This window comes from Brachyistius frenatus, unplaced genomic scaffold (genome assembly GCF_029030835.1).
Source record: "Brachyistius frenatus isolate BFR_SWC_R1_liver_20210118 unplaced genomic scaffold, ASM2903083v1 Contig_61, whole genome shotgun sequence".
Taxonomy (NCBI): Eukaryota; Metazoa; Chordata; class Actinopteri; family Embiotocidae; genus Brachyistius; species Brachyistius frenatus.
The window spans coordinates 1,751,002-1,778,627 of record NW_027210660.1 but is presented as its reverse complement, the minus strand read 5'-3'; the positions used below and the strand labels follow the sequence as shown (position 1 = coordinate 1,778,627).

The 27,626-nt window shown below is 41.6% G+C and overlaps 1 protein-coding gene across 2 annotated transcripts in view; it reads right to left on the bottom strand.

Annotated features, from left to right (window-relative positions):
- Positions 1–27,626, bottom strand: part of LOC138625327 (neurocan core protein-like) — a 42,845-nt gene that overhangs the window by 8,437 nt on the left and 6,782 nt on the right. The window contains exons 2-13 of one of the 2 annotated variants that reach the window (XM_069706181.1): positions 23,131–23,210; positions 18,968–19,171; positions 17,393–17,575; positions 16,629–16,803; positions 14,816–14,943; positions 13,704–13,988; positions 12,626–12,769; positions 12,442–12,531; positions 12,187–12,344; positions 11,945–12,104; positions 8,121–9,287; positions 3,899–4,015 (exon numbers count right to left, since the gene is read on the bottom strand). In XM_069706181.1, coding sequence (XP_069562282.1) covers positions 3,899–4,015; positions 8,121–9,287; positions 11,945–12,104; positions 12,187–12,344; positions 12,442–12,531; positions 12,626–12,769; positions 13,704–13,988; positions 14,816–14,943; positions 16,629–16,803; positions 17,393–17,575; positions 18,968–19,171; positions 23,131–23,206 — 2,887 coding nt within the window. In that variant the 5' untranslated portion in view covers positions 23,207–23,210. The remainder of the gene's footprint in view (positions 1–3,898; positions 4,016–8,120; positions 9,288–11,944; positions 12,105–12,186; positions 12,345–12,441; positions 12,532–12,625; positions 12,770–13,703; positions 13,989–14,815; positions 14,944–16,628; positions 16,804–17,392; positions 17,576–18,967; positions 19,172–23,130; positions 23,211–27,626) is intronic. The other variant, XM_069706182.1, reaches the window with a different exon arrangement.

The following is a 27,626-nucleotide window of genomic DNA, read 5'->3' as shown; positions in this document are numbered from 1 at the left end:
AGGAACTAAATGTGTGCGACAGATCAAACTACCATGACCTTTAACCTTATTTAAGACTTTCAAATTTCAGACTGTCATCACGAGACAAACTGAGCACTGGTTGCAAAAGGATTCATGTCTAATCTGGACAAACTGTCGGTTGGTCAATAAAGTATTATACAGGGTACTAGTGTGAGAGTAAGTCAGATTGCTTTTGAACCTTTTTCAAAATCCAAGTTTCCTAACTAAACTCCTAGTTTGTGCTGTGGCTTCAGAGGTCGTTTATCGGCAAATAGAAATTGCATCTCTTTTAGGATGAAAGATAGAAAATGAGGATGTTTATTGAGGACAGATATGAAGGCTGAAATCACAGATGTATCCCAATGCGCTTTCAGGATGAACGTTGTGATCAATCAGTCTCATTTGTCTGTAAAATCAGTTTCAGAGCATAAGTAGTCACAGAGTTTTTCAAATTTCACATTTCTTTTTTAAAAAAAAGAACCATTTTTGACTTCTTGATTCATTGAGTTAAATATGATAAAGCCACGATATGTAGGGTCTGGAAACTGCTTACCTTTGACTCAGATTGTCACTTATTAGAGATTTGTTTAAATCATGTAGTGTTCCCCATTTACATGCGGTGGTGGGTGACACAGCGTGTGAGAGATGTGTATAGAGGGTCTCATGCAGTTTCGCAAGGGGTGGGGTGTGTTTACCATGTGTGATCAAAATAGTTTGAAAAGTGTCAAATAAAGTGTCCTCATATAAGATTTGACTAAGAAAATCCAGTGTTTCCCCTTCGATTGGGACTCTCTGCTTTTCCTGAAAGAAACATTTATAGTTCCAAACATAGTATATGGCTGGACTCTGGGTGAAACTGGAGGGCTTTGAGTGTGAAATGTGGCTACATTGAACTGACCTACAGTTTAACTTTGATCCCTCACTCCCTCAGTGCCAGACATTCGCTTCATAGTTCTGGCCCTGCTGTTGTGGTCCAGCCAGAAATACTGGCTTTATGTTATAAGTGGTATAAGTCTGTGTGTGGTAAACACAAATGTATGTGAAACTCAGTCCAACAATTGGATAATCTGCAAATACTTTGGGAAAAGAAAATCTGTCTGACTGTGTTTAGTCAAAAATGGTCGAGGCTGGATTCCCTACAAAATTAAGGAGTTTTTTGTTTTCTTTCCACCTCAGACTCGTAATATAAAAGCACTTATACAGAACCTTAACAAGTAACATTTAAAAAAAAAAACTGTCACATAAATATGAACCAGCTCCTGGCCTAATTATGAGCGGCATGACTTTGAATGACCTCAAGATGTGCGAGTTCATAGTTAAACACACAGTTTAACACACACCACCAGTTCTCTCTTTCCCCATTAAAATCAGTCCGGCTCTTTGTTGTTCACTATAAAAAGTCTGATCCCATTGCCCCTCTCATCCATTATGCAGAGGGGAAGCTGCTCCTCAGAGAGATAATACTGCAAATTCTGCAAATCCATGACAAAGCCTTCCAGCATACCCACGCATCTACTGCTGGCTGTCAGTTTGACTGTCTGTCTGTCCGTCCACGCATCCCCGTCTGTGACTACGAGCACACAAAACTCGGTAAATACAGTGTTCACAGCCTCGGTGGGACCCTGAACACAGATAAATATGCTTCTGTATGTGGTTCATTTATTCATAAGGACTTCGCTTCCATAAGGAATGGACTCCTTAATGAGGTGAACACGTGTTAAGGAACAACTTAGGACCCTTAAAGCAGATTTATTACTAAGTGTCAAACTTCAGGACTTAGAGGAACACAGTAAAGCTCACAAGCATTTCTTCAAAAGTGTAACTATATTTGGGAACCTGTGTAGTTAAAGAAATATGCAGAGATGGATGTGTAGAATAAAACTTCACAGTATAAAAATACAGAATCATAATTCAGAACAGTTTATGAAAACTTTAAAGATATTTCTGCCTATTTCAGTGAATCAAATACCAAAAAACAATGTATTTATCACATTGTTTCAGGAAACATGTACACAGAGAGGTGTAATTAGTGACATTAATGGTGGCTGCATGCCATTTAGATGTTTAGATGTCATGACTTATTGTGACACTTTACATCTGTGATCCTCCTGCTCATGAAATGTGTCCCAAAACCACAGCACGTACTCATTCATTGCAATATGCACTATGCGTACCATTATTGTACATACAAAGTTATAGTCACAGGTAAATAATACAGTGTGTGTGACACTGAATGAGATTTTAACTGTAACTCTGGAAAACTACTGCTAATTCAACTTTACAAAGAGATATATATAAAAAAAAAAAAAATCTATTTTGAAGAACAGTTTGTGTGATTTTTCTGGGGTTGTTTCACCACCATCCGTACAGAAAAAACACGTGAATTTCATATATGCAAGAACTCACATGATACATTTGATTGTGCACGTGAAACATGTGGTTTTGGAACATTTTCATGATGTAATGTGTGGAGCCCATGTAGATTCCCATGTGAAAACCTTTTCCCCATGTTAATATATGTTGCAGCATGTGGTTAAACATGCATGTGTCCCATGTGGAAAACATGGGGGAACTCTTGTTTTTTCTGTAAGGGCATCCTCTTTTTTTCAGCTCTTAGCAGCTCCTTGTTTCTTTTGTGCATCGCATTGTGGAACAACAGTGTCAATCAACTGCACTCTCAAATATGAATATGAATATAATAGGAAGTATGAATATTGACCGTTCTAAATAATTTACCACTTTCCCAGTGTGAACCTACTACATACTGAAAACCTGTGTGGAATCAGAGCGCAGTATGGATTTGGATTTTGTGAGCAACATATTTGGCTGAAATCCATAGTTTCAGCTCCATAGTTGAGAGCACATGTGTATTTTCATCTTTAAGATACAGAATCCAGCTTCCTGATAGACCAAACTATGATACAGTGACACCTCAACAAGCACAATTCAAACCTGATCCTGTCACTGCCACACAGAAACAATAAGGAGATCAGTGCAAAGAAGGAAATTGCATGTAGGGAAAAGATTTTGAACGTAGCTGCTGTCAGTCCCTCTTTGTCTTACAGTTTATTCGGGTCACCATCAGTTGGTTTCGTGCAACGTGAGCAGCCTGTTGTTCCTGACCTTGTCCTTCCTGGTGGTATCCCTAAAACCTCTGACTGCATGAGTACAGGAAAGAGACATCTGCACTTTTGAACCATATTTATTCCTCTGCAGAGAAAATTGTTTTTTCTCAGCCTTAAGTTTTTGTCTACCAGCAGCACAGCATAAAATCCTAAAAACAGATTTCTACGAAGTTCAGGGTGCAGAAAGCCCTTCAGGTGTGGAACAATTGATTTGTTTTTGGTGCTGATTCGAATCTGGGATGTCCGCCATTAAATGATTTCTTTCTTTTTCAGCCCTGACGAAACGAAGAGGGGCCTTGACTTAACTCCAGAAACTTTAGGTATTTTTTGCAATGAGTGCAAGAAATCAATTCAGCTTAAAAATTCAAGTGACTCTAATGATGTCTCAGAGAGTAATGGCAAGTTAGAGGACTGTTGAGCATTGGCAGCGATTTGTATTTGACTGCATGTTAGGTCAGGAGCAGAAATAGATTTTTTTTTCTTTGCTATTTAAAACTACTTGAGCCAGGGATTTTGTTGGTGTAAAATAAAAAATCTAGTAAGTGTAAGCTACCTTAGTTTGACCTTGAGGGACTGTAACCATCACCCAAGTCTGAACATAACCTTTGAGTTTTGCCTCCATTCCACCTCCTCTCACACTGTGACGGACAGCTCGGCCTTTGACCTGCCAACTGGCCGCAAGACAGCCTCATGATATTATGTACAGACGGACGCGCGGCTGACTTCATTATGTCTATGTGGGGTGTGTGAGTGTGTGTGTGAGCATCACCCACCGATCTCACAGTTCTCCCCAGTGTATCCTTGTGGGCAATAGCAGCTGTAGCCCGTTCCCTGAGGAAGGCACTTTCCTCCGTGCAGACACGGGTTTGTCACGCAGGGCTCCACCTCAGCTGAAAGAGACAGATGGATGGGGGTGGAGGGTGCATTTAGGAAAATAAAGCAGTTAATTAGAGAAACTGTGGAGAATGTTTTTTACCATTTTTTGTTCGTCTGTCTGTAAATGCAATTTGTTTTGGCAAGAACGGAGCAGATGTATCTGAGCTCGCAGGCTGAATAAAGGGTATTTCCACGGTGATCCTGTAAAGTTAAATGGCTTAAACCTAATTTCCTCCCTGCCGCTCAGATTCTGGATAAAAATAAAATCAATGTACGCCTCAGAAAAAAAAACACCCTACCCCAATTTTTCTAACAGTGCAGCTCAGCCAGAACCAGCAGTTACAACACATGCATATCCATTTCACACGCCGTTTCTTTTCAAAGGGATCAGAAGCCAGAGAGCCGCAACCTCGCCATCCACTCACAGCTACAGTTGTCATGGTTACCATATGGAAAGCAAGCCTCGGCTCACTCCAGCATAGTGGGCAGCGTGAGAACTTCAGACATTAGCCATCCTCAACAGAAATGAGCAGACCTCCCGCTGAGCACCTCTGCCCCACTATTGTCGCCCTAAATGTGTGCGTGTGTGGTCTCCTTCCACAATTACACATTTCCATATCAATTGACACGCCACCACGTGTTTCTCCCCTGAGCCGCTCATTATAGCAACTTAAGGTCTTTGAAAACCACCACTCGTTCATCCTGGCCGCAAAAAGCTTGGCTGTGGGAGTCTTTGTTCAGCCAGCTCTCTCTCTCTCTGTCACTGAGGTTTGCTTAGGAGGGGGTGGTGTGTGAGGTTGACAGTGTGTATGTGTATGTGTACCTGTGTGTGTGTGTGTGTGTGTGTGTGTGTGTGTGTGTGTGTGTGTGTGTGTGTGTGTGTGTGTGTGTGTGTGTGTGTGTGTGTGTGTGTGTGTGTGTGTGTGTGCAGGTCTGTGTTTACATGGTATGATGAGGGAAAATCAATACCTTGGCTATGATTAGCCCCGAGGTTGAGCCTGTTCAATAACTAACCAGAAGCAGACATCTGAAGCTCACATCCTCTGAGTTATCGTCATGATGCTGCGCTAAGCAAAATAAAGGTTCAGGGACGAAAACAAGATTGAGGCTTTTCAATCACAAAGAGTCCAGCACAGAAGCAAGATTTCTCAATAGCTGCAGCTCTGTGATAAATTTGTGCCGGCTTACTCCTCTTTGCTCATGGTTTGAATTCTGCTGAAGTCAGGTGCTAAAAGCAGTCATGCATTTCATTTAATGTACATCAGCCTGGGGCCAACGTGCACCTCCAACCCCTGCATCAGCCAAGGTCACGGCACGTCTTGACAAATATCAACTGTTTTGAAAAGCAGATTTACTACAGCGTGCGTGCGCGCGCGTGTCTATGTGTGAGCGTAAAAGATAAACCTTGTGCAATTGGCCGTTCATTAAAGCCAGTGATGCAGAAAAATCAATAGTCTGTAGAAGGAGCTGACAGAGTGGACTCTCCCTCATGCTGCACAGTGGCTAACACCACCAGCACAAACAACAACAACAACAATAATCTGGCAACAGCAAAATCCAACTAATAAGTTTACGGAGACAGGACAGTTGGGGGATAATGCTTTAACGCTGGGGTACCTGTAAGTATTAATCCACATATCACACATAGCTGTAGCTTTAAGTTGTCACAGCCACAAGATGCAGTGAAAATATGAGCCATCTTGTAAATGTTATTTGTGGATAAGCACTTCCAAGTTGGCATTTGTGAAGTCAGAAGAGCACAAAAAGAAACGTGGAAAATGACTGTAATTTAGATGTTAAGGGACAAAAAGGAACTCGATGCCATTGTGTCTTTGTACACATAGCGCATGTGTGTGTGTTAATGTCTGAGAGCATTGTGTATTGCTGCTGAAGCTTCTTAAATGCAACCTGAGGCTCCTGTTTTCTCCTCTCTCTCTCTCTCTCTCTCTCTCTCTCTCTCTCTCTCTCTCTCTCTCTCTCTCCCTCATTGATTGAACTGACTGATGAAGTGCTCTGTGATCCAGTCAGGAGAGCAAAGACTGACCACCACCGTGAAACCCCAGCCAGAAGGGACTGAGCCGCAGCGTGCACACGAGGAAGAGATGTTCGCTGAAAGTCATTATTCTGGTCCAATCTCCTGCCTGTGCATCCATCCACCTCTTCTGTTTGTGTAGCAAAGATATCAGCGGGTGTTTGTGTGTTTATGGCCTGCATGACTCCGGGGTCTCCCAGTCAATCAATCAACCCTCATACTGTGCACCAACAGCACAGATGGTTGCCCTCGGCTTCTTGTCGATACAGTTTACAGCTGTTTTCCATCGGCAGACTCCTCACACTCTGAGGAGGCAGCTCACAAACAGGAGCTGCTTTCAGAGGGAGCAAAAATAAATCACCACAGAAATGTGTGATAGCATGTTGCCCATGGGGCTATGAGATGCTCAGCGATAGGAAGTTTTCTGTGTGTGCTCTCATTATCAAGCAAAAAATAAACTGAACCAGCTGGCCAGCCAGGAGCTTTACTGAGATGTACTGTGCTACAGACTAAATCATCAGATTTTGAATGGTGGCAGGGATGTGGCCTCTGCTTCTGGCGGAAATAAAAGCGATGTAGTCGAGGGAAAACACACTGAATCTGAATAAATAAACAAGTGGCAAGGTCAGAGGAAAGGAAAGGCAGTCTTAAAGAAGAATTCCCTTTTTTCTACAACAAAGTCCTTATTATCATCGTTTAGGCAGAAATTTCTATTGGCTACAATAACATAGTGTAGCTCCAGAGACTTTACGACAACGAATACGACAAGAAAGACAAACTGTCAGATTATCAGACAGGTTGAATCTAGTGTTGAAGAATATAATCAATTACCTATCAAGTAATTACATTACTCGTTACTCTACAACAGAAGTGACGAGTCACGTTTCCTTGTTACATTACTTTCATTACTCTGCCCACGCACGAGAGGTACTTTTAAGCAGCTATAATATATATTCTTATTACAATTTAGATTTCATTATTCGTCATGGTGATGAACCTACAGAAATTATCACCTGAATCTATCTGCAGCCATCAGAACATCATAGTGGGGTTCAGCTCATTACTGTTTTGGTTTACTCGCTCCGCTTTTAAAGCTCTCATTTCCATAACGGGCAGCTGGTTTTAACAACAACAAAAAAAGTTCTAAATGCCCAGTGTGCACTACTTGCTCAGCTTCAAAGTTTAGCGGCTAGCTGGTTAACATAATGAAGCATTTAGCTGCTAAAGACCCGGATATTTCCCTCAGGATACGGTGGAGGCCAAAAGCAGAGCTGTATTAGAGAGTGAATATTGGACTTCATTAAAGCTAATGCTGCTCCAAAACTTCCGGCTGTGTAGAAAAGCAACTGTTTGCTCTCAAGTTTTCTTCATCAGCTTAACAGGTGATGATATGTCAAAGTTCCCAAGCTCAATGTTTGTCCTGACCCCCAAGTGGCCAAAAAAAAAAAAAAAAAAAAAAAAATCAGTTACTGCAGCTTTAAAGAACTTCAAAGTCTCGTGCTCGCCGAGCATCAGTTAGCCTTCTGCAAGCAGCACTTAAAGTCTCCATACTGAAGCCATGACCATGTCGTTGAGATACTGAAGCCATGAACGAACCCAGCATCGACAACCACAACCAGGTCAGCTCTCAGCAAGGCAAACATTAGCAAGCCAGCGAACAAGACAACAAGAAATTTTGTTTTGGGGGTCACATTTCTTCAGTTTTGGCAGCACGCCGTTTTTCCTATCCGACACCCACAGTCTCTGCTGCAAGCTAACACGTTACAGACAAGTCTGGCAGCTGAATGCACAGAGGCGAGCACAACATTTGAAGTAGCAGACAAGACAATATTTTAGCCAAAATATCCGAACCACATGATTCGGCGGGGGGGGAAAAAAGAAAGTTAATGCAAAATGTATACATAATTATGAATAACCAAACTGCTTGCTACGTTGAGTACATTAGGATAAAGATGAAATAGAAACGAACAACAAAAGATGGACGGTTCCGGCAGGAAGTTACGACACAACTGACACTAATTATACAGATACATGGAGGCAAAAAGTAAAGCCAATAAAAAAAATAGAAATATATCTGACATGCCAACCTGTTGAGCTGAGAGTTGTTGAGCTGAGAGTTGTCGTGCTGACGTTGACTCCTCCTCTGTTGCTCTCCTCCTCCATATTGCCAGGTAAGAGGGCCCCTGATCCCACAGCATGAGACCAAGCGGGCTCCTCCTCATCTGTGGGTCCGGACAGTGACGGAGAATAATCCAGAGAACCGTTCACAACCACCTTCTCCACTGGGACCAAGTGAAGCAATGTTAAGGGGTCAATAGAGCTGTCCTGGCTGCCTGATCCAAAAATGTGTGACGGGGAATGGGAAGCGGGTGATGACGGAGTGAGTGAGAGGGACAGGGACGGAGTTTTGGCGGTGGTTGGCAATGGGGAGGAGGGAGAGGGAAAAGATGGGGAAGGAGATTGGGATTCAAAGGAGGATTCAGACGGGGATGATGAGGTCAATGGGGATGAGGATGGTGTTTGATGTGGCTCTTCTGAGACTGGGAGGGATGAGTTTTCTCCTTCTGGTAAAGTGGACGAGGATTTGGATGTAGAAAAGTCGCTTTCCATCCCAGTTGTGGTCATCACAGTGGATTCCAGAGAACTGGCAGTGGTAGCGGTAGCTGTGGGAGCTGTCGTAGCTGTGGTAGCTGTGGTAGCTGTGGTAGCTGTGGTAGTGGTGGACTGTCCTCTCCTGTGACCCCTCTCTCTGGATCTTTCTCTGGATCTTTCTCTTGGTTTACTTGTTCCAACCGGTCGACGTGAAACTTGTATCTCCCCTTTTGCTTCAGCACCGGTGATTTCTCCACTTCCTTCCTCCTCTGCTTTCCCCTTCTCCTCTCCTCTCCCTCTCTCCTCCCCTCTCCCCCTCTCCTCTCCTCTGCTCCTGTCCTCCCCTCTGTTCTTCTTCCCCCTTCCTCTTCCTCTACCACTGCCTTTGGAGGTCACCGTCTCCTCCCTCTTGTCACCCATCTGGGTTGTGGTTTCCGCTTCAACACGGATCCAGGTCTCCCCGCCGGAGGAGGTGGTATCAGGTGCAGGGCTGGACGTGGTGGACGTGTGCGTCTCAGAGCTCTCCCAGCTCCTGGTGCTCTCCGCAGTCATAAAGTTACTGGAGGCGGCCAGAGTAGAGGACAGATGAGTAGTTGAATCTTCACTGGTGGTGTTCGTTGTTGAGGGACTGGTGAACCACGAACTTCCCAAAGAAAACAAACCTGCGCAGGGCACAAAACAAAAAGAGAAGAACGAGGGGAGTCAGGAATGTAATTATTGCAGCCCGGAGAGTACAAAAGTCAAAGAGTTACAGATAAATTGAAAATCATCTTATGGATTCTCTCTGCTTTGCTGAGGGCGACACAACAAACACCTCTAAACTGTCTGAGATTTCCATCAGCGTTTTTTCTCGATCACTGGCAGCACTGTCTACACTTTAATATTATCAACGGCAAGCAAGCAAAGCTCTGTGGACACAGCAAAGAAAAACACTTGAAGAAAAGGACTCAATAGTGCTGAACATTTCCCTCTGTCAAATGATAAACATTATTGTCAGTGAGACAGATAAAACCACAGAGTAGTGTGTATAGAGGATGGGTACAATAATGAGAACCTACAATAACACAGATCATGTCAGGACAAGTTTCTGATGCCAACATGCAAGTCATAATTACAACAAAGAACCAGGATCTTTCTAACAGCTCTAATATATGCAACTTAATGCTTAACAACATGGGAAATTGAATTACTTTAAAAATCAAAATCATCTAATATGGTGCTTTATTTTCAGTGGATTATATTTTTAATCATCGTACCACCTACAAGGCTACAAGCAATATTGCAAAAGGATAGAGATCAGTTTGAAAGCTATAAAATCCTCTAATATGGCTAAAATACATTTTTTTTTAAAATTCATCACAATATATGGAAAAGGAGACAAACTGTTGGCAAAAACAAAACTCTGCAATCTGAAGCTAACTGACAGAAATTAGTGATTAACTTTAAATAGATGGTCATGCTATTCGCCCATCCAAAACTGCCACTGAACACTAAAATAAAATGATAAATGAAGACAAAAACACAAATTAAAAGGTCCCGTGACACACACGGGCACTAACGTGTACGCACACAAACAAAAAGTCAGGACAAACAAAAGGAAACTACAAACCATCACAGACTCACAAACTGTCCCAGAAAACCCAACAACATCTCTGTAGCACAGTTTCAACAAACACGAAGAGAGATGCCAGCAATTTGGAAACTGCTCTCATCCTCTGCCAACACATAAAGACCTGTAAATCTGCCGGACCCCTGAGACGTAGGATAGAGGGAAACGGGTTGATTAATCGGAGCTCACTCTTTTTCAATCATCTGCTTGCATTCAAGTTTGAAAGAAACTCAATGTTCTTGACCCAAATTCCGATTACTCATGGACAGCGCTGTTCAACAGATACACAGGTAGAGGGGCGTGAATGTAACAGTACAAGATGATACAGGCAATAGATCAGGATGCAGTGCAACAGCAGGGCAGTCCTGTGGTTCATCTTGTTTCAGTTACTGTGTGCTCTATGAAATAACAGACAGTCTTAGAGAAGCACAAACGATACACTCAATCAAAACGTGAAAAAATAATCCTCCATAGGAATATTTTCAGGAAAATGCCAGCTGCACTCTAAACGATATACACTGATGAAGGCTTACTTCAGAATCGAGGGGTGTAAAAAAAACTCTGCATTTGATTAGAAAGATTCCTAAATTAGGGTTTTAGGTTGGACATGTCTAATGCTGTCTTCAAATGGCATTATGTTAACCATGTTCACGAGAAGCTCTGAGGTCACGAGTTGTGCTGTTTTTGTGAGACCATTGAATTTCATTATTTGTTGGACAGTAAACTAATATATTGTAATATTTGATATATATAGTTATTTATGCTTTTACATTTCCCGCATTACATTACTTCCCTGCCAGCTTGTTCAATTGTTTCCAAGACTTAACCACTTGTATACCAAGCATACTTTGCACACCACTTCCCATATTGTAACCACGAGCTTACAAGTTCAGTTCGAGGGCGGCGTAAAGTTTCAGGGACCTTCAGCACATTTGAATTTTAAGCTTCCTCTAAATTTGTAATAAAAAAAACTTAATTATAATTCACTGTAGTGCTTGCATGGTAGAAGGTTCTTCAATGATGCCTTGAGGAATCCTTATAATATTTAATATTGTCTTTCTATTTTTCAATTATCTACATTATGGAATATTACGTGACTAACAGTTTCCACAGAGGTCGAGCACAGGTAAAATAACATGTGTTTTTAACCACTCAGACTGCATCTCAGTGAGGAAAGCACTTATTTACAGCTAGAGCTCATCAGCCGTCACACCTGTTATCAATCACAGCTTATTAGCGGCCCTACAGGAGGGGCAGCCTGAGCTACAGAGAAAGGTCAGTGTGACCTCAGCTTGTCTCCAGACTTCAAGAAAGTTTAGTTTTTTTCTCACAGAAGGAGTTTATGCTGAACACACATCCTCTGCTCCACCACTTTTCCCCCTTAATGTTGCTCTGTTTGTTCTCTAATTATTGAAGTTGCCCATCCCTAACATTGCACACTGATCATATTACTACTGGTTCAGTAATTTGCACAAAGTCCACACTCAGAAACATACTCTGCTATCAATCCTTGTCAGCACCTCATAACACAACATTATTTGTGGCATGTAAACACTGAAAATGAAACTTTACACGTCAAGATCTGTTAACATGTCTTAGGAAGCATGAAAAATTAAATCAATTGGATCCCATAACATAAGCATTATCAGTTAGTAAATCCCACCTAATCCAGACAATATTAGTTTACTGGTTAGCAACAAATCTGTTCACCTGGAGATGCTGTTGGATTTGACTCATCGTCTATGATTTTTGTTGTTGTCTCTTGAAGCCCTGTCTGTTGCCCACTTGGTGGTTGGGTTCCCTCCTCATCTCCATCTCCTACCAGGTAGTTCCATGGCTTCCAAATGGACTTGACGATCTTTGAGATCACCTAAAATAACAAGGGAACAGACAGAAACTTAGTTACACTGCTCCAGCATTTTAATTTGTCTTGATCGAAATGCGAAACCAACCTTCTTCTCAGCAAGAGTAGGCTGGCCTGGAGGTCGGAGAAACTCCTCAGAGTCGGGGCCAGGCTCCAGTGGCTCTGTCCATTCAAAGGAGCTCTGACCTGGGATTAACTGGAGGGTCACAAATGATCCTGTGGACTCTGAGGACCAGGGGTCTGAGGCTTAAGACAATCAGGTCAACAGTTATTCACATTATCTTTAGACATTAATAAACAAGCAATTTGTCTGTTAAGCATCATAATTAGTAATCACACTTACAGGCGTCATCACTGAGGAGAGCGGCTTCCTCTTCGAGGTCAACTAACCCCGTCCAGTTGGAAGGTGAAACATTGCTGGCAGTGGAGGAACCTGCATGGACAAATCATGTGCAAATCATTAATTATTTGATTAATCAGTGGGTTCATGCCACCACAGACGTGTCTGTTGTAGATAAATGTAAAACCTCTGATCGTGGTGCTGTGCTGTGTAGTCAGGTCGGGACTGTGTGTCCCTGCAGAGCCTGCATCACTCGAGCCTGAGAGATAGCTCCAGGGCTTCCACAGGGAGGTGTAGATCTGAGAGATGGAGCCCGTATTCTTCACTTTACCTAAGAAGAAGAATTCAAGAGATCTGCTGCTCACATGGCAACCACTGAAGGATTTTGTGTCTTGAAGCTTTACTGGATTTTAATTTAGCTGAAAAAGGCCAATAATCGTCACAACAAGCCTGAACTAACGGCTGAACATCTGGACTTCAACATATTCTGTCCTCTTTTTCCCCCTCTCTCACGGCTTTTGTCAATCCAACAGTTTAATAGATGCATGATGGTGTGATATGTATGAATCAGAAATCAGTGTTGCCATAGCTACATAAGTGGTAGTGACATTTATTGTCATTGTTGTACTGCATTAATAGCACTCAAGGCTTCGGTTAGAAGTGGGATAGTAGTTACATTCAATCATTTATTCATTTCTGTATTCATGTTTAATCTACATATTTCAATTTATGATATTGATATGAAACACTCTTTCATGTTAAACAGTCTCATCATAATGCATATTTTTGTTTAACTGTCTAAACTATCAATCAAGGCAGATAGGATTCGTTTACATTATCCATCCATCCATTATCTGCACCCGTTTTATCATGAACAGGGTCACGGGGGGGCTGGCGCCTATCCCAGCTCACATTGGGCGAAAGCAGGGTACACCCTGGAAAGATCGCCAGTCTATCACAGGGTCAACTCGTAGAGACAGACGGAAACAAAGACCATTCACGCCTAAGGGCATTTTGTAGAATCACCAATTAACCTGAGACGCATGTTTCTGGATGGTGGGAATAAGCCGGAGTACCCGGAGAGAACCCACGCAGGCACAGGGAGAACATCCAAACTCCGCACAGAAAGGCCCAGGCCCGGATTCGAACCGAGAACCTTTTTGCTGTGAGGCAACAATGCTAACCACTGCACCACTGTGCCACCCATTTACATCATATAGTACAAAAATCCTGCCAGTGTTTTTTTTTCGCCTCTGGTAAAATACCTCTGTAGCAGTAAGCATCATACAGCACTGTAGTGTTGTCAGTTGTGCTGTTGGGTGTCACAGAGCGGACCCCTGGCTGGCTCCCTCCACAGTCTGGGCGAGGCCAGGTCACCGGATAGCGGACGCTGCCGTCGGACAACCAACCCGGGGCGCAGCTGTCCAGGCCGGCCCTCCAGGCCAGATAAAGCTGGCCCACTGTGGCCAGCTGGCCCCCGAGGGACACACAGCGGTCTGAGGCCGAAGACAGTGACAATCTACCTGGGACCGAGGAGTGAAACACTTCACCTGGAGGAGGAAAAAAAAACAGACTTGGGCTTGTCAACAAGCAAGATGATGACACGAAGGTGGAATAACTGCAAGTTCAGACTCCAAAATCACACATATTATTACATACTGAATTAGTGTAGTGCATCTATGTTTTTGTTACTGTCCTACCCTGCCTGTGGCACTCAGTCCCAAGTCCATTCACTACTAAAAGTTAAACTCAATTCAAATAGTAATTCATATGAAGAATGAACTTGGTTTTGAGCAAACATTACTCAAACAAGTGTAACTGGGATGTTGACTGTGAATCTGCTTAAAATTTGTCAAAATATAACTTGTATAACTACTATATAAAAATATAAAAAGAATCCTGTATTTACAGCTCCAGGATAGTTTGTATGGGACTGAGCAAAAGTGAACCCCAGATAATATGCATGTGCATCTTTTCTCAGTACCATGTCACCCAGTGCAGCAGCATTCACGGATGTGTTTATTTTTTTATAGATTTTGCACCACAACGGAGCTCCAGACACAGATTCATATCACTCTTTTGCCCCACAAACAACACATACTAGTCGTCATTGCTTTTTTGTGTGTTTTCAGTGAATTTATTGAGATCAAGAAAAAGATAAAAACAACTTCGCCAGACTTATTCTTTAACATTACAGAAGAATATGATGCAAACATCAGTGTAAAAGTCAAAAGCTTTGACAGGTTTTGATGTGTTTTTTTGTGTGTATCTCTGCATGTGTGTGTGTGTGTGTGTGTGTGTGTGTGTGTGTGTGTGTGTGTGTGTGTGTGTGTGTGTGTGTGTGTGTGTGTGTGTGTGTGTGTGAGAGTGTGTGTACCATCCAGTTCTTTTGCAAAACAGTACACATCAAACAGCTCTTTTGGGTCCCTCTTCCCATAATTCCTCACTCCAGCAGAATATTCCGTGTGTCCATAGCAACCAAGCTCTGGCAACTGGACAGAATAACTGTGGAGACAACCATGTGGGAGTCATGAATGGGAATCAACCTCTTTTAAAAACTAATAATAGCAAATAAGTGACTTGTGGACATTTTGCTGTCTGACAATTATCTCAGCTCACATATCAAAGTGTTTTTTTTTTTTTTTCATAAAGACTTAAAATCCCAGTAAAGACTAAATTCTGATTTGCATTCTCTTTTAAAGGTCAGGGGATTAGAATGAATTAAAATGCAATAACCAGTGAAAAACAGCAGTGAAAAAAAGAACATGATTCTGTAGCAGGTGAAGCGGTAAAACAAAAAAGTATTAACTGAGCTGCAGATGATCCTAGAAGAGAGACAACGAACAGAATACAAAACAAAGTTAGCGTAATAAGAGTTAGCAAGCATATTGAGAAACAAAGCATAGGTTAAACAGCTCTCCTCACTCTGTCCCAAGTTAAGAAAATGTGCCTACCAGTGCATCTAAAGTTCACTTATAAACTATCTCTATCTCATTTGTTATATCTCATTTGTAGTTTTGGACACGGTCACGTGCTTCACGTGTTTCTTGGCCAGGAGCAGTTATTTTCCCACTTTTTCCCAGACAGCGGTATTAATCATCTAACTCTTAGTCAGGAAGAAAATAATAATAATAATATCCCCCAAGGTTCTCCATTAGGCAAAAATGCCCCAAATTCACTGGTTCTAGCTTAAAAAATGCTAAATTACAGATGTTTTCTTTATCGGTTTGATGATAATTTACAAGTATATGTAAGTTGTGATCACAATGTTACTAGACTGCTGCTGCACATTAAGCAAGCACAGCACCATGACGTGCACGCAGAAGGGGGAAGATGTAACCTTCACGGGTTCCAAGTTTTGCTGCTTAATCAAAGTCAGGACCTGAGTTACACACATTTTTGTGAGTAGTGTTTTTGTGTATTTGCGATGTCGACATGGACCTGAAATTAGAGCAGCGAGCGCACATCAAATTTTGAGTCAAATTTTTGGGGAAGACTTGCAGGGAGCCAAATCCAGTGAGTTTAGCAGGTGGAGTGACAATTTTGTTTTCGACACACAGTGAGTGGGTGTATTGTCATGTAAGAGACCCAAAGTGCCATCATGCCACAGTTTAGATGGTTTGCACTGAATATTTTCCCTCAAACGACTCAACGTCACAGTAGAACTCGGTGTTGACAGTCTGACCCTGTGGGATGAATTCATGTTGTACAACCCCACAATTGTTAAAGGAAACCCACCTGGTTGGCACCTTTTCTGGTTTCTGGACACAAATGTCACTCAGAACACAGAAACCAAGCTCATTGCTTCATTACCAACAGCTTTCTAAAGCATTTCAAGGGTCTCTGTTGCCGATTTCCTGAGTGCAACACAGAATTTGATGTGTGGCTCTCTGCTCATGTCCATGGTGAAATCGCACATCCCTGTTCACACGCAACAGAACAGTCTCAGAACTTCATGCTTGTCCCTCATGTGTATTTAGGATTTGTACCAGGTTCAGAAAAAGCAAGCAAATGAAATATAAAGACTTTAATTAATCTAATCACAAATTAGTTATTTGAAAAAATTATTTTCAGATTAATCAATAATAAGAACAATCATTGGTTTCAGCTCTTCTTCAAAGTGCAGCAGCACTCACTGCAGCTAACAAGCAACTCAGCGACGGAGTGACAAGAAGAAGGAAGTTCCTCACCGGACAGTCTGATCATCCAACCAGCCGGCTGCACAGCTGGCGAAGCCGTCGTGGTACGCTGCCCACAGCTGGGCCGGCGTGGCGATCTGAGCCGAGTTTTCCTGGCAGGCTCGCTGAGCATCAGTAAATGAGAGGGCGTAACGGGCGCTGGGAGCCTGGTAGTGGAACACCACACCTCCACAGATAGACACAGAGACAGGTGGTAAACTTCCTGAATTCTCTTCATTTGACAGACTCACAAACACAGCCGAGTTTAAAATCAATGAATGTGATGATGAACATGTTTTTATGGCTACAAACAGATCAGTTTCACACTGTGAAATTTCACAGATGAGCACACCAAAAAGTTGTCATTGTTATTCAGTCCAAAGACTTCAATTAAAAGAATTACACAATTATTCAAGTGGAAAACAAGATAACAAAAGCAACACAAGCACAGAGACCATAAAGCTTCATTAATTAAGCCAGTCATTAGAATATTGATACGGTGAATCAATGGTTTCAATGTTTAATTTGATAACAAAGCTAAAAAGGGGTTGGCTGTGCTCATGTTTTAAAAGCTGTCATTACATCAGCACAACAAATCTGGACTGCAATAAAAACACAGAGCTCAATTAAGGTGGCAGAAGATTTTTAAAGCCTTTTGTGTTAATGCAGTTCATTCTGTCAGCAGAATTTCTGCTTGGTTTAGATGTTTCCTTTGGGGAGATGGAGCACTGCATTTTCTCACAAAGAAATCCCTCGACGGTGGTTGCTGCACTTACCGGAGACCACCAGGGGCACGGTGTCTCTCTCATAGTCGTTACCCATGACAACCTGACAGTGGTAAGTGCCTGAGTCGTTGGTACGGAGACTGGAGATCTCCATGGTAGCATTCAGGGGATTGGCAGTGTATCCTGGCAGCATGACGCGGCCGCTGAAAGCCTTATTCACCTTGATTACATCACCTTTGGCACAGAAAGAGAGGTTTCTTCATTACAAATGTCTGTTGGCATCCAGTGAGTTTTAGAAGTAGAAAATAAACTTTAAAGGTTACCTAGATAAATAAATATGGAATTAAAGCATGCTTTCAATCTCTTACTATTAATGATGGGGTCCCACACTAACACACAATGGTCTGCCAAAGTTAGAACGATTATTGTTATATCCCTTGAAAGAGTTTTCTATTTGTGTTTTTGGCATGTATTTTTCTCTTTAGTGGAAGTTAAAACAATTTGATGTCACATACTACTCGACCAATCAGGTTTCAGCAGCTGTAGGGTTGTTTGTTTCTGTTTCAGCACCACTAATCCTAATAAACTCCTAATAAATGGGTAATAAATAATAAATTATGTTTTTGTTTTTTTTTAAATAATGAACGTGATTTTAAAGAAACTAAATTAAAGCTTTAAAAATCGTTTTAATTTTGTTTCAGTGGTATAGTACAAAGTACAAACCTTATAGTAACTCCAATAATGACTTCACCTTGTTTGGTCTTGATTTTGCTAAAATCCTTCTAGTCAAGCAGGTTTGTATCATTTGTAACCACAAAATAGCTCAGAGTTCTAATTTAAGGAGCTGTCAGCTGTTGTCACCTTATTAAGATCATTGACAGTGTTCTGCTTGTGAAGTCTTTTTGTTTTTAAATACTTATATATTCTCCATTTACGGCTAAAACATTATGAAAAAGATTATTCAAGTGCTACAAAGTGCTCTGTGGCAAAGTCAGTTTACTTTAAAGCACATTAATATGTTCTCTGACCTCTCAGTGGCAGCTGAAACAAGCTATGTAAACACAACACTGATCACCTGATCAGGTTGATATGCAAAACCTGTTGGCAAACAGTTTCCTATTTACACATCAGATACTGAGCAACATCAGCATCCATTTTGTGTCACAGGTTCATTCCACCTAACAAACCCAAGTCCAATATTAACTCTGTTATTAGCTTATTTCTGAGGGAAATGTGGCTCTTTAGCTGCTAAATGCAGCATGTCCTCCAAAGTAGATTCTTAAAGGTTTTTAACTGAAGACAGCTGCCAACTGTGCCTGATAATGATGCTCCTGAGAGCCGTGAGTCTGAACCAAAACTGTAAAGTTGTGGCTTGTACCAACTGAAAGATGCAAAAATGTTCAAGGTGCCCTGTGGATGAATTTAATCTGCACTGTGCCTCGATTCCACTCAGGCAGGTTTGGACATTTAGGAGTACAGTGGGTATAAAAACAGTGAGATGGAACAGCAGAGCTGAGTGATAACTGTATGCGAACGACCCCTTCACATACATTTAGTCATTTGATGTGTTACGTATAAGTAAGCCTAAATCAGCAGCTAAAAAGGAACATTAGTTTTCCGTTTTACCTTTAGCAGAAAGGACAATCTGCTCGAGAGGAGCATCTTGTCCTCTTGCTGGCAGCCTGGTGCGAGTCCACAGGAGGTGGGGAGGCTGGACGGAGGAGCTGGTCTGGAGGGTGAAGACACAGGGGAGGACGGCTCTGCCTGCCAGCACTTGTTGTACTGTAGGATGGGTGATCCTACGCATGTTCACTATGGCGGAGGCTGCACCTAGAGAGGGAGGGCAAGAGATAATTTGATTATACAATTAAACATGTCGGAGGACATTTTGCTTTGAAGAGAAAAAAAAAATCTGTCAACAGATGCACATGTCCATTGTCAAAAAGAGGAGAGCAAATAGATACTTTAATAACACTGCAGCTTGATTAATGTAATACATATTATAGACTAAGTAGTGAAGGAGATATATAGGAAATGTAGGCTCTACTCCAGCTACAGATCAAAGTGTTTGCTAACAAGATCTCTCGGATTCATTAGCAGCTTCACACTCATATGTCCAACACATTAACAAGGAACTTCTGCTTATCGTTCAAGCTAAGAAACATGGTGCCGACCCATTGCAGGGGTCTGGCACTCACACACTCCAAGAGACCGTAGTGGTTCACAGGATCCAGCTTCATCGTTTAAATTTCTATCTATGCCTCTTGTTTCTTGTCCCGGTTATTTTACTGTTCACACAAATGACTCCATCTGTCAGTCAACATAATTAAGTTAAAGGAATTTCCTGCTACAGAAATGTCATTGTGGGTGCCATGGTGCAAAGTGGTCAGTTCTGCAGATTGATATCAGCAATTCACTCAGTCTGGTTGCCATGACATAGTGTTCAATGTAACCATGACAATAGCATCACCTGTACAGACATTCATCTAACCAATTCCTACATCTTTGTGGCTTTACCATCCATATACCTTACTGCAGCATACCAGATTTCTCTTATTTGATCATACATGTTGTTTTATTTTTAGAGGGTTGAAATTTTGTTTTAGTCAAACAATAAAAGGGAATTTCAATAAAATGTAACTTATCTACATTCCATAATGAAAACCAAGCTATCACTGTGACAACTGGGCATATTTCATCCACCAGTGAAAACTGTGAGATGCAGCTGAAATGTCAAGAAACAGCCAGTAAAAGGACTCTGAATTGAGTTTTTTTTTTTTTAATGAACTTGCAATTATTTTTGAAAAGCAATGATCAAAAACAAACTGTTGTCTCATTAATAATTCATTACATGATCATGAGCTGTTTCTGCTCCCTCTTTATTCAAATGTTCACTGGTAAAAACAAACAGACATTTCTAGAAAACTAACAACAGGAGAGAACCTGTGAAAAAGAAAACAGAACAAAGCTCTGTGTGAAATGTTCAACATGGTGGAATTGAATCCCAGAAAGATATTTCTATCTGCATTTAGATTGGACGGCTTTCACAAGCTGAACCCCCTGAGAGCAACTCTCTGTGGAGAGGACGCCCCCGCTGCCTTCCCCCATATCAGATGTAATCACAGAATCACAAATACGAGGGAAAAGAATGAGAGACAGAGGCAGTCAGGGAGCAGGAAGAGGGGAGAGGTGGAGAAAAATGGTTAATCTAAAAGACTAAATGGTGAAAATTGAGAGAGCTTTGATGATAAGAGTACCGTGTCTCATGGTGGTGACAGACAGGACAAAAGAAAACAACCTAAAAAGAAGAACAGAGAGCTGGAAGTGACATGAAAGGACACTCTCTGTCATTAACAGACCTGTCTCTTATTCCTGTCAGTCCAGAGCACACAGAGCTCTGTGGATTACAGATAACCTGCACCAAAGGTTTAAAGGCCGATGTTGATGTAATTTATACTGAAACTGCATTTTGTGTTGGCTAATTGTATTTCAGCTTTTTGATGCCGAAAATTGCTTCCCATTTAGGGCCTTCGTTCATTATCATTTGTCACATATAGAGACATACAATCAATATTTAGTGGTAAATATTCAAATTGCTGAGCATGAATTTCCACCTTTGACCTTGGAAACCTTAGTTTGATCTTAACTCAGGGTCGACTAAATCGATTTTTCTGGAACTTTCGGCTACACCACGGCTTCCTTAGTGGTTTGCTATGTTGGAACAACTTACATACAGCTAGGTAATACTGGATTGTTTTTCTCAATATAAGAATGACCAAACATAATATATCAATCTCATTGGATTCATTTGGTTTTCTTTTGTGATTATCAAATGATGTTTTAGGTCATATTTATACAGAAATATAAAAACACCACTGTATGTTTCATTTATTTCTACACTCTCTTATCCTGTTTAGGGTTTGATTTCATCCCAGAGTCCCAAGAGCATGTATCAGAGCAGGTTCCTGCTGCAGCAGATCATCAAGTAGGCTACTGTTTGTTATTTTAATCGTACCAGATATTGCTCTGACTCTATTTCTTCCTGAAAACATTTATTTTTGGTAAACTGTGTAATCGTATATAAAGTATATATCACATCAGGATAGCCCCACCTAGAAATATTTTCCCTGGATCTCTCACATATCTCTATAGAAAGGACAAAGCTAAAGCCAGCAGTCAGCTTAACACAAAGACTGGAAACATGTGGAAACAGAAGACGTAACAAAGTCTGTTTACCAGCACCTCTAAAGCTCACTAATTAACACATTTTATCTGTTAAAAAAAAAAAAAAAAGAGTTGGGTTTTATGTTGGGTGGGGTACCAGACTGTCTCTTGGCTGGAAGCAGTTACTTCCTGTAGTGCTTTGTTTTCAGCCTTCATGCTAAGCCAAGTTAAGCTAACCAGCCGCTCGCAATAGCCCCGTATTTACCCTTCAAACACGGGAGTCTTCTCATGCAACTATCTGCAAGAAAGCCAACAAACATATTTCCCAACATGTGGAACTATTCCTTTAAAAACAAGCTCATCATCTAGTGTACTGTATGTCTTGCAACAATTTGTCTCCCACAAGTTTTTGTCCTCCTGCCAAAGGTTTATTCAGGCCCCTTCAGGTGATTTTCATTCACTCAGAGAGTCCGGAAATGTCATGTGTCCACGGGCATCTGCCACAGAGTTGTCAAGGTCAACATTTTTAAGCCATTCAGACAGCAGTTTTAAACTACACTCAGAGTTTTTGGCAGGCTGAGCATGTTGTGACACAGAGGACATCAGATACAAGTTTATATGGATCTGCAATATTTACTACTGACCTGTATTCTGTTTGCCATCTGTCATCAACTAACGCTGTAAACTTCTCAATATTATCCATATGTTCCCATTTGATATCTTGTGGTACTTTGTTGTGTGCTTCAGGGCAGATTTGTGGTGATAAAATTACAGATTGAGCCGATAAAATGTCGGTAATGTTTCAATTTGGGAGAAATCAGAGGCTCCATTCCATTTTTTTTAGTTTAGCGGTGGAGAGATATTTTGCTTTACTTTGGGATTGTGGATTGTGCAACAAAAACAGACAGAACAATGTGGAGTAAGATGCTTTTAGAGCACAATGACTAGTCGGGTAATGTTTGAATTTTGGGAAATGTGTGATGCAGGATCTCATTTTAATGATAATCCAGGCTGACCGCCATCATGCATGCCAATTGCAGTAAAAGTAATTAAAAAAAGGAACTTATCTTTGCTACAGGCAGTCAGCAGAGTGCACATGGGACCTCAAGCCTGCGATTATATCCAACAGAGACCTGCAGCTCTGAGATGTTTTGTCTTTTGTTCCATAATTGTGAATTTTATGCATAGTTGTAATGGAACAGATGGTCGACTAAACTTGCATAAATGGGCTTGGAAGTGTTCCAGCTCGGTCCCACCGAGCATGTCTGCAAACATCCTCAGCATGTCAGCTCTCACTTATGACACTCAAATTAGTGCAATACACAAGACAGGTCTCTTGTGTATTTATGTCTGTGCAAAAATTAATATGTGAACCAGTTGTTATATATTCTGATCCAGTCGCTCATCCTCCCTTCATTCTGTTCTACCGTCCTTCCTTTCATCTACCCCCCCCCCCCACCCACCACCCTCATCTTGTCCTGCTCAGCCCCTCCTCTTTCAATGGATTCACTTCATCTCTTACTATTGACTGTTGTCTCTTCATATGGAAGATGAATTTCTGCAGCATCTGGAGATGAAGTAGTTGAAGGAAAATAAGGTGTGCAGGAGGGAGACAGAGAACTCACCCAAGCCTAAAGAGAGCAGCAGCATCAGAGCAAAAAGGATCTGCCGCCCAGCTGCACACAGAGTGAGCACCATCATAGACCTGCAGAAAGGGAGACAGACAAGAAAACCGAGAGAAGAGCCGTGAGATGGGATTGAGAAGAAAAATGGAATCAGTAACGAGAGACAAAAAGACATGTTGCAGTTGTATAAAATGACGATTTACAACATATATGAACAAATACAGTTTGTATACCTACTGTGTATAGATCGTAGAGGCTGGAATAGCCAATCAAGCTCCTTTTCTATATGCTATTCTACATTTATATTTAGTTTAGTTTAGTTACAGATTTTTTTAAACAGTCCATCTTTAAAGAGGTTTCCACCATCATGAAGGATTTTTTTCAACCATATTTCTAAAAGAAATTGAGATTTTTGCACATAAAATCTACTAAAAACCTTTAAAAAAAAAAACTATTCCCAATATCAAAACTACAGTCATGTGCAGTGCCTCAGCAGATATTGTGCTAAATCAAATCTTATTGACGTTCTCTATTAACTTTAAAGCTTTAAATTTACAGCTGCACTCAAACCGAAATTGTTTGTAAGATGCCTAGCATGGTAGCGCTCTGCTTGGTGTGTAAGCGTATGTGCGTGTGTGTGTGTGTGTGTGGGGGGGGGGGGGGGGCGTGAGAGGCAAATTGTAAAGTGCTTTGGATAAAAGCCTTTTATCAATACGACAGGTTTTTCTGTCAGGTGAAACTGGATTTTCATGTTTGAACAGATGAAGAGCTGCCTGTTCCTGCCTGAAATGTTGGTATTTTTTGCATACTACATTACATACTGGGACATATTAAATATTTTTTCTGGCATACTAAATAGAATGGTAGTGTGGATATTCACTGAAGCTGTAAGCAATGCATTGTGGTCTGCTCAACCACTCCGAATGGCAGACCAAAAAGCGAGCAGTAGATTACACAAACCAATATCTGTGAGGTTACCACAGCTGCTGAAAGAGCAGCATCAAATCTTACTGGTACGAAAAGTAATCCTGACCTTCACAAGATTTTTGAATGGACAAATGTATTTATATAGTTTTTCTCTCATCTATTGTTGTTATAGCCTCCACAATATTCCCAGCTCACCACTGTAAACACCTATGAAATGCAGCAAAGGCCCCAAAACAGCCTTGAACACTGAATCACTAAAAGGCCCATCTCAATGCAAATGCTGATCCATTTTATTAACTGGTGTTATAATGTCAAAACAAATAAAAAAATACTGCATCACAAACACAGTTCATGGGGCTTGTATTCTGTGTTTTCTGGGGAGTGCGTTAGGGCACAGTATTGTGTGTGTGTGTGTGTGTGTGTGTGTGTGTGTGTGTGTGTGTGTGTGTGTGTGTGTGTGTGTGTGTGTGTGTGTGTGTGTGTGTGTGTGTGTGTGTGTGTGTGTGTGTGTGTGTGTGTGTGTGTGTGTGTGTGTGTGTGTGTGTGTGTGTGTAAGAGAGGCTGTAAACTGTTGGCACTCAATGATACAAGGTGACCTTTGAACTCATCCACTCCTAGAAATTGGAGGATGCACTGTTGGATACATTACATTCATTAAGCAGATGCAACCTAAATTTCCCCCTGAAGACCCACCCTGCCTCATAGGCTACAGCTGTCTCTATTACCAGTCCAAATATTGGTATGCAGCACTGGTCTTGTACCTGATAAACAAGACCATCAGACACTGTAAAGTCTGATTTGATCTGATGCCAGATACAGTGATAAATCTGATTATGAAAACTTGATTGAATCTTGTGAGAACCAAATGGTCTCATTTCAAAATATAAGGTCAGGTTAACTTTTGCCATACTGCAGTCCAAAAAAAAAAAGAAGTGATTCTGGTGCACTCCTGCTGCACAACATAGAGGAAATCCGACCACACATCAGAAATGAGCTGCTGACTTTGCCAGCGGATCTGGCTTGGGGCCCAATGCTTCTCAGCTCAATGGAGAGAGGCCTGCGACAGAGCTTTATTGCCTTGTACTGGTATGAAATGGATATGAAGAAGAGAGTATAAACACAGCTCTGTTTTGTAATGCTTATTTTAGGGGGAGTTAAGCAACGCAAGTTAAGCCGCCCTAAATTATGAATTTACTTATGGACAATTTGGTTCTTTAAACGCTCTTGTCTACACAGGCATTACTCACTGAGACTTGCTGGTACACTCTCTGAAGAATCTGAAATTAGTTGGAACAGAAATTTGCCCAACAGTTTTGGGCTGTCTAGCTTTCAGTTACATAAAGTAAACAATCCAGGAAAGCAAAAGGCCTTTTTTTGCATTCACCAAGGTAACGGCAGCTCATGCCAACAGCATCCCTGTTGCTTAAAGAGAAGATTATGCAACATCAGCTCAACCCTTTATAAGTGACAGAAATAATGGTCGCTCTATTTCTTGACCATGTGAAGGCTCAGTAAAACCTTCAGTCGTATAAAAGTGGAGTCAAAGAAAAACATTCCTCTTAGACGGTAAAGCACTCGGTGACACCTGCCAAACTATAGTGTCATTAAACAACCATTTGTGGTGCAGTTTTTAATTGTGGGCTACCATTTCAGTCTCACACCCATGAAAAGGGGATTCTGGTGAGGGTAAGACCCCGCTGTGCCACACACTTTGAGGCATCCCATCTCCAAAGGTGGACTAGGACCTTGTGATGGGCTGTGACAGATTGGGGTCGGGCCGTTGGACTCTTTGCCTGTTGAAGGCCTGAACTATTGGTTGAGCTTGCTGGGTGGGAGACAAGAGATTTCTAAAGGCTTGGAGAGGGTCATGACACCAGGGAGTTTGCCCAGTCTCGCAAACAGGAGAGCATTAGAGAGTGTTGTATCTGAGGGCCTGGGACTGGCAGGGGCCCAACACCAACACCAACAGAATACAGAGTTCAGCCTATGGATGCTACACAATATACAACACTATATGCCTATAGACAGCAGCCATTCAAAGTTTTGCCGGAGGGGATTTACAACATACAGTGCACTGGTCATCCAATCACACCAGCCGCATACTAACCAGCACCACCTTTTGTTAAGGAAGAGACATCAGATGTTGTGAGTGCCTCCTTCTAAATTGCCCTTCTTTACTTTCACAGGCGCGGTTGTGTCTTGAGGAGAAAAGAGCCAGAAGTCTCTAAAATGCTTCAGTGGACTTCAATGTGGATGTCCATCTGACACATTTTCGCGATGTCGTCTGAATAGCACTCCTTCTCAGCTCATTGTAGGAGCTAGCGAGCGGAGTGACAGTGATCCAAAGAGAGCTAACAGATGAGGCTGGCAGACCTATATTATGGCTCAGCACTAAGCTGTCAATCTGTTGCAGCAGGAGACCAACTGGCCTCATGATCATCATGACGCAGGAAAGATGGGCCCCTCGACCCAAATCTCCCTCAGGTCTGCGGTTGGTGGGAAAATTGCTTGAAGAAAGAGCATGAAAAGTGTGGAACACATCATGTCAGCTGCTGTTGTGGAGAAGATAAATCCTGTTTGTGAGCACAACATGACGGCTTTATTCTCACAGTGCCTCCATCATGCTACAGGCACATGTGTGTGTGGAGTCACAGACTGCAAAGATGTACTAAATCAGGCCAGGTTGGGTCCCGTGTTAATTCATGACACATGAACCCACACACATATATGCTGCTGTACTATAAAGACCCTCATCAAGTCCCAGAGGACCAGAGGTAGGTCTCCGAGTCTCACCTTCTGCATTTGTGTGCACAAAACATGAACAAAGATAAACAAAATGGCAGCTGATATCTCTGTTTAAATATCAGTTTGTTGACCTGTTTATATTCTGCCAGACAATAATCTTCATGTCACTGTTTCTCTGTCGGTCAAGCTTTATATTCCAGCATGCTGCATTCACACAGCAGTTTATGGTCAGATTCACTACTCACAACAGATATGCGATTGATGGCTACACACACATATTATACTAAAAGCCATCATTTAGGATGATAAAACTACATGTCCCTCACAGAAATTCTGTATCCTCTTGCAGAGACTTGATTAGCTCTACAGCTTTATAAACAGAAATGAAAAAAAAAATAGCATTTTAATCATAAAACCATTTGGATGCTTATTACATTAAAAGATGTACAAGAAGCATAGATTTTATGTTTTACTGTTATAATATTGTCTATATGTGTGTTTCACTTGGATGATGGGTTTGGGAAACATAACACTATTACAGGTAATGAGATTAAAGCTGGAGAAAACTTCTCAAACAAATAACAGCACAGCACACAGATGCTAACGTTAGCATGAACTCTGCTAGCATTTTGGTTTCTACACAGTGGATGTGCCAATCCTGAACATATAAAAGTAGACGTAACTTACGGGTCTAAGAAATTAGGCCATTGCAGAATTACTGTATACTGCAATACTCCAGAGGGCCTACAGGGGGTGGCTCCTAAAAGGAGTAATTCATTTTGCCAATAAAGTTCTCTTTGGCTACTGGGAATGATGCTCTACCA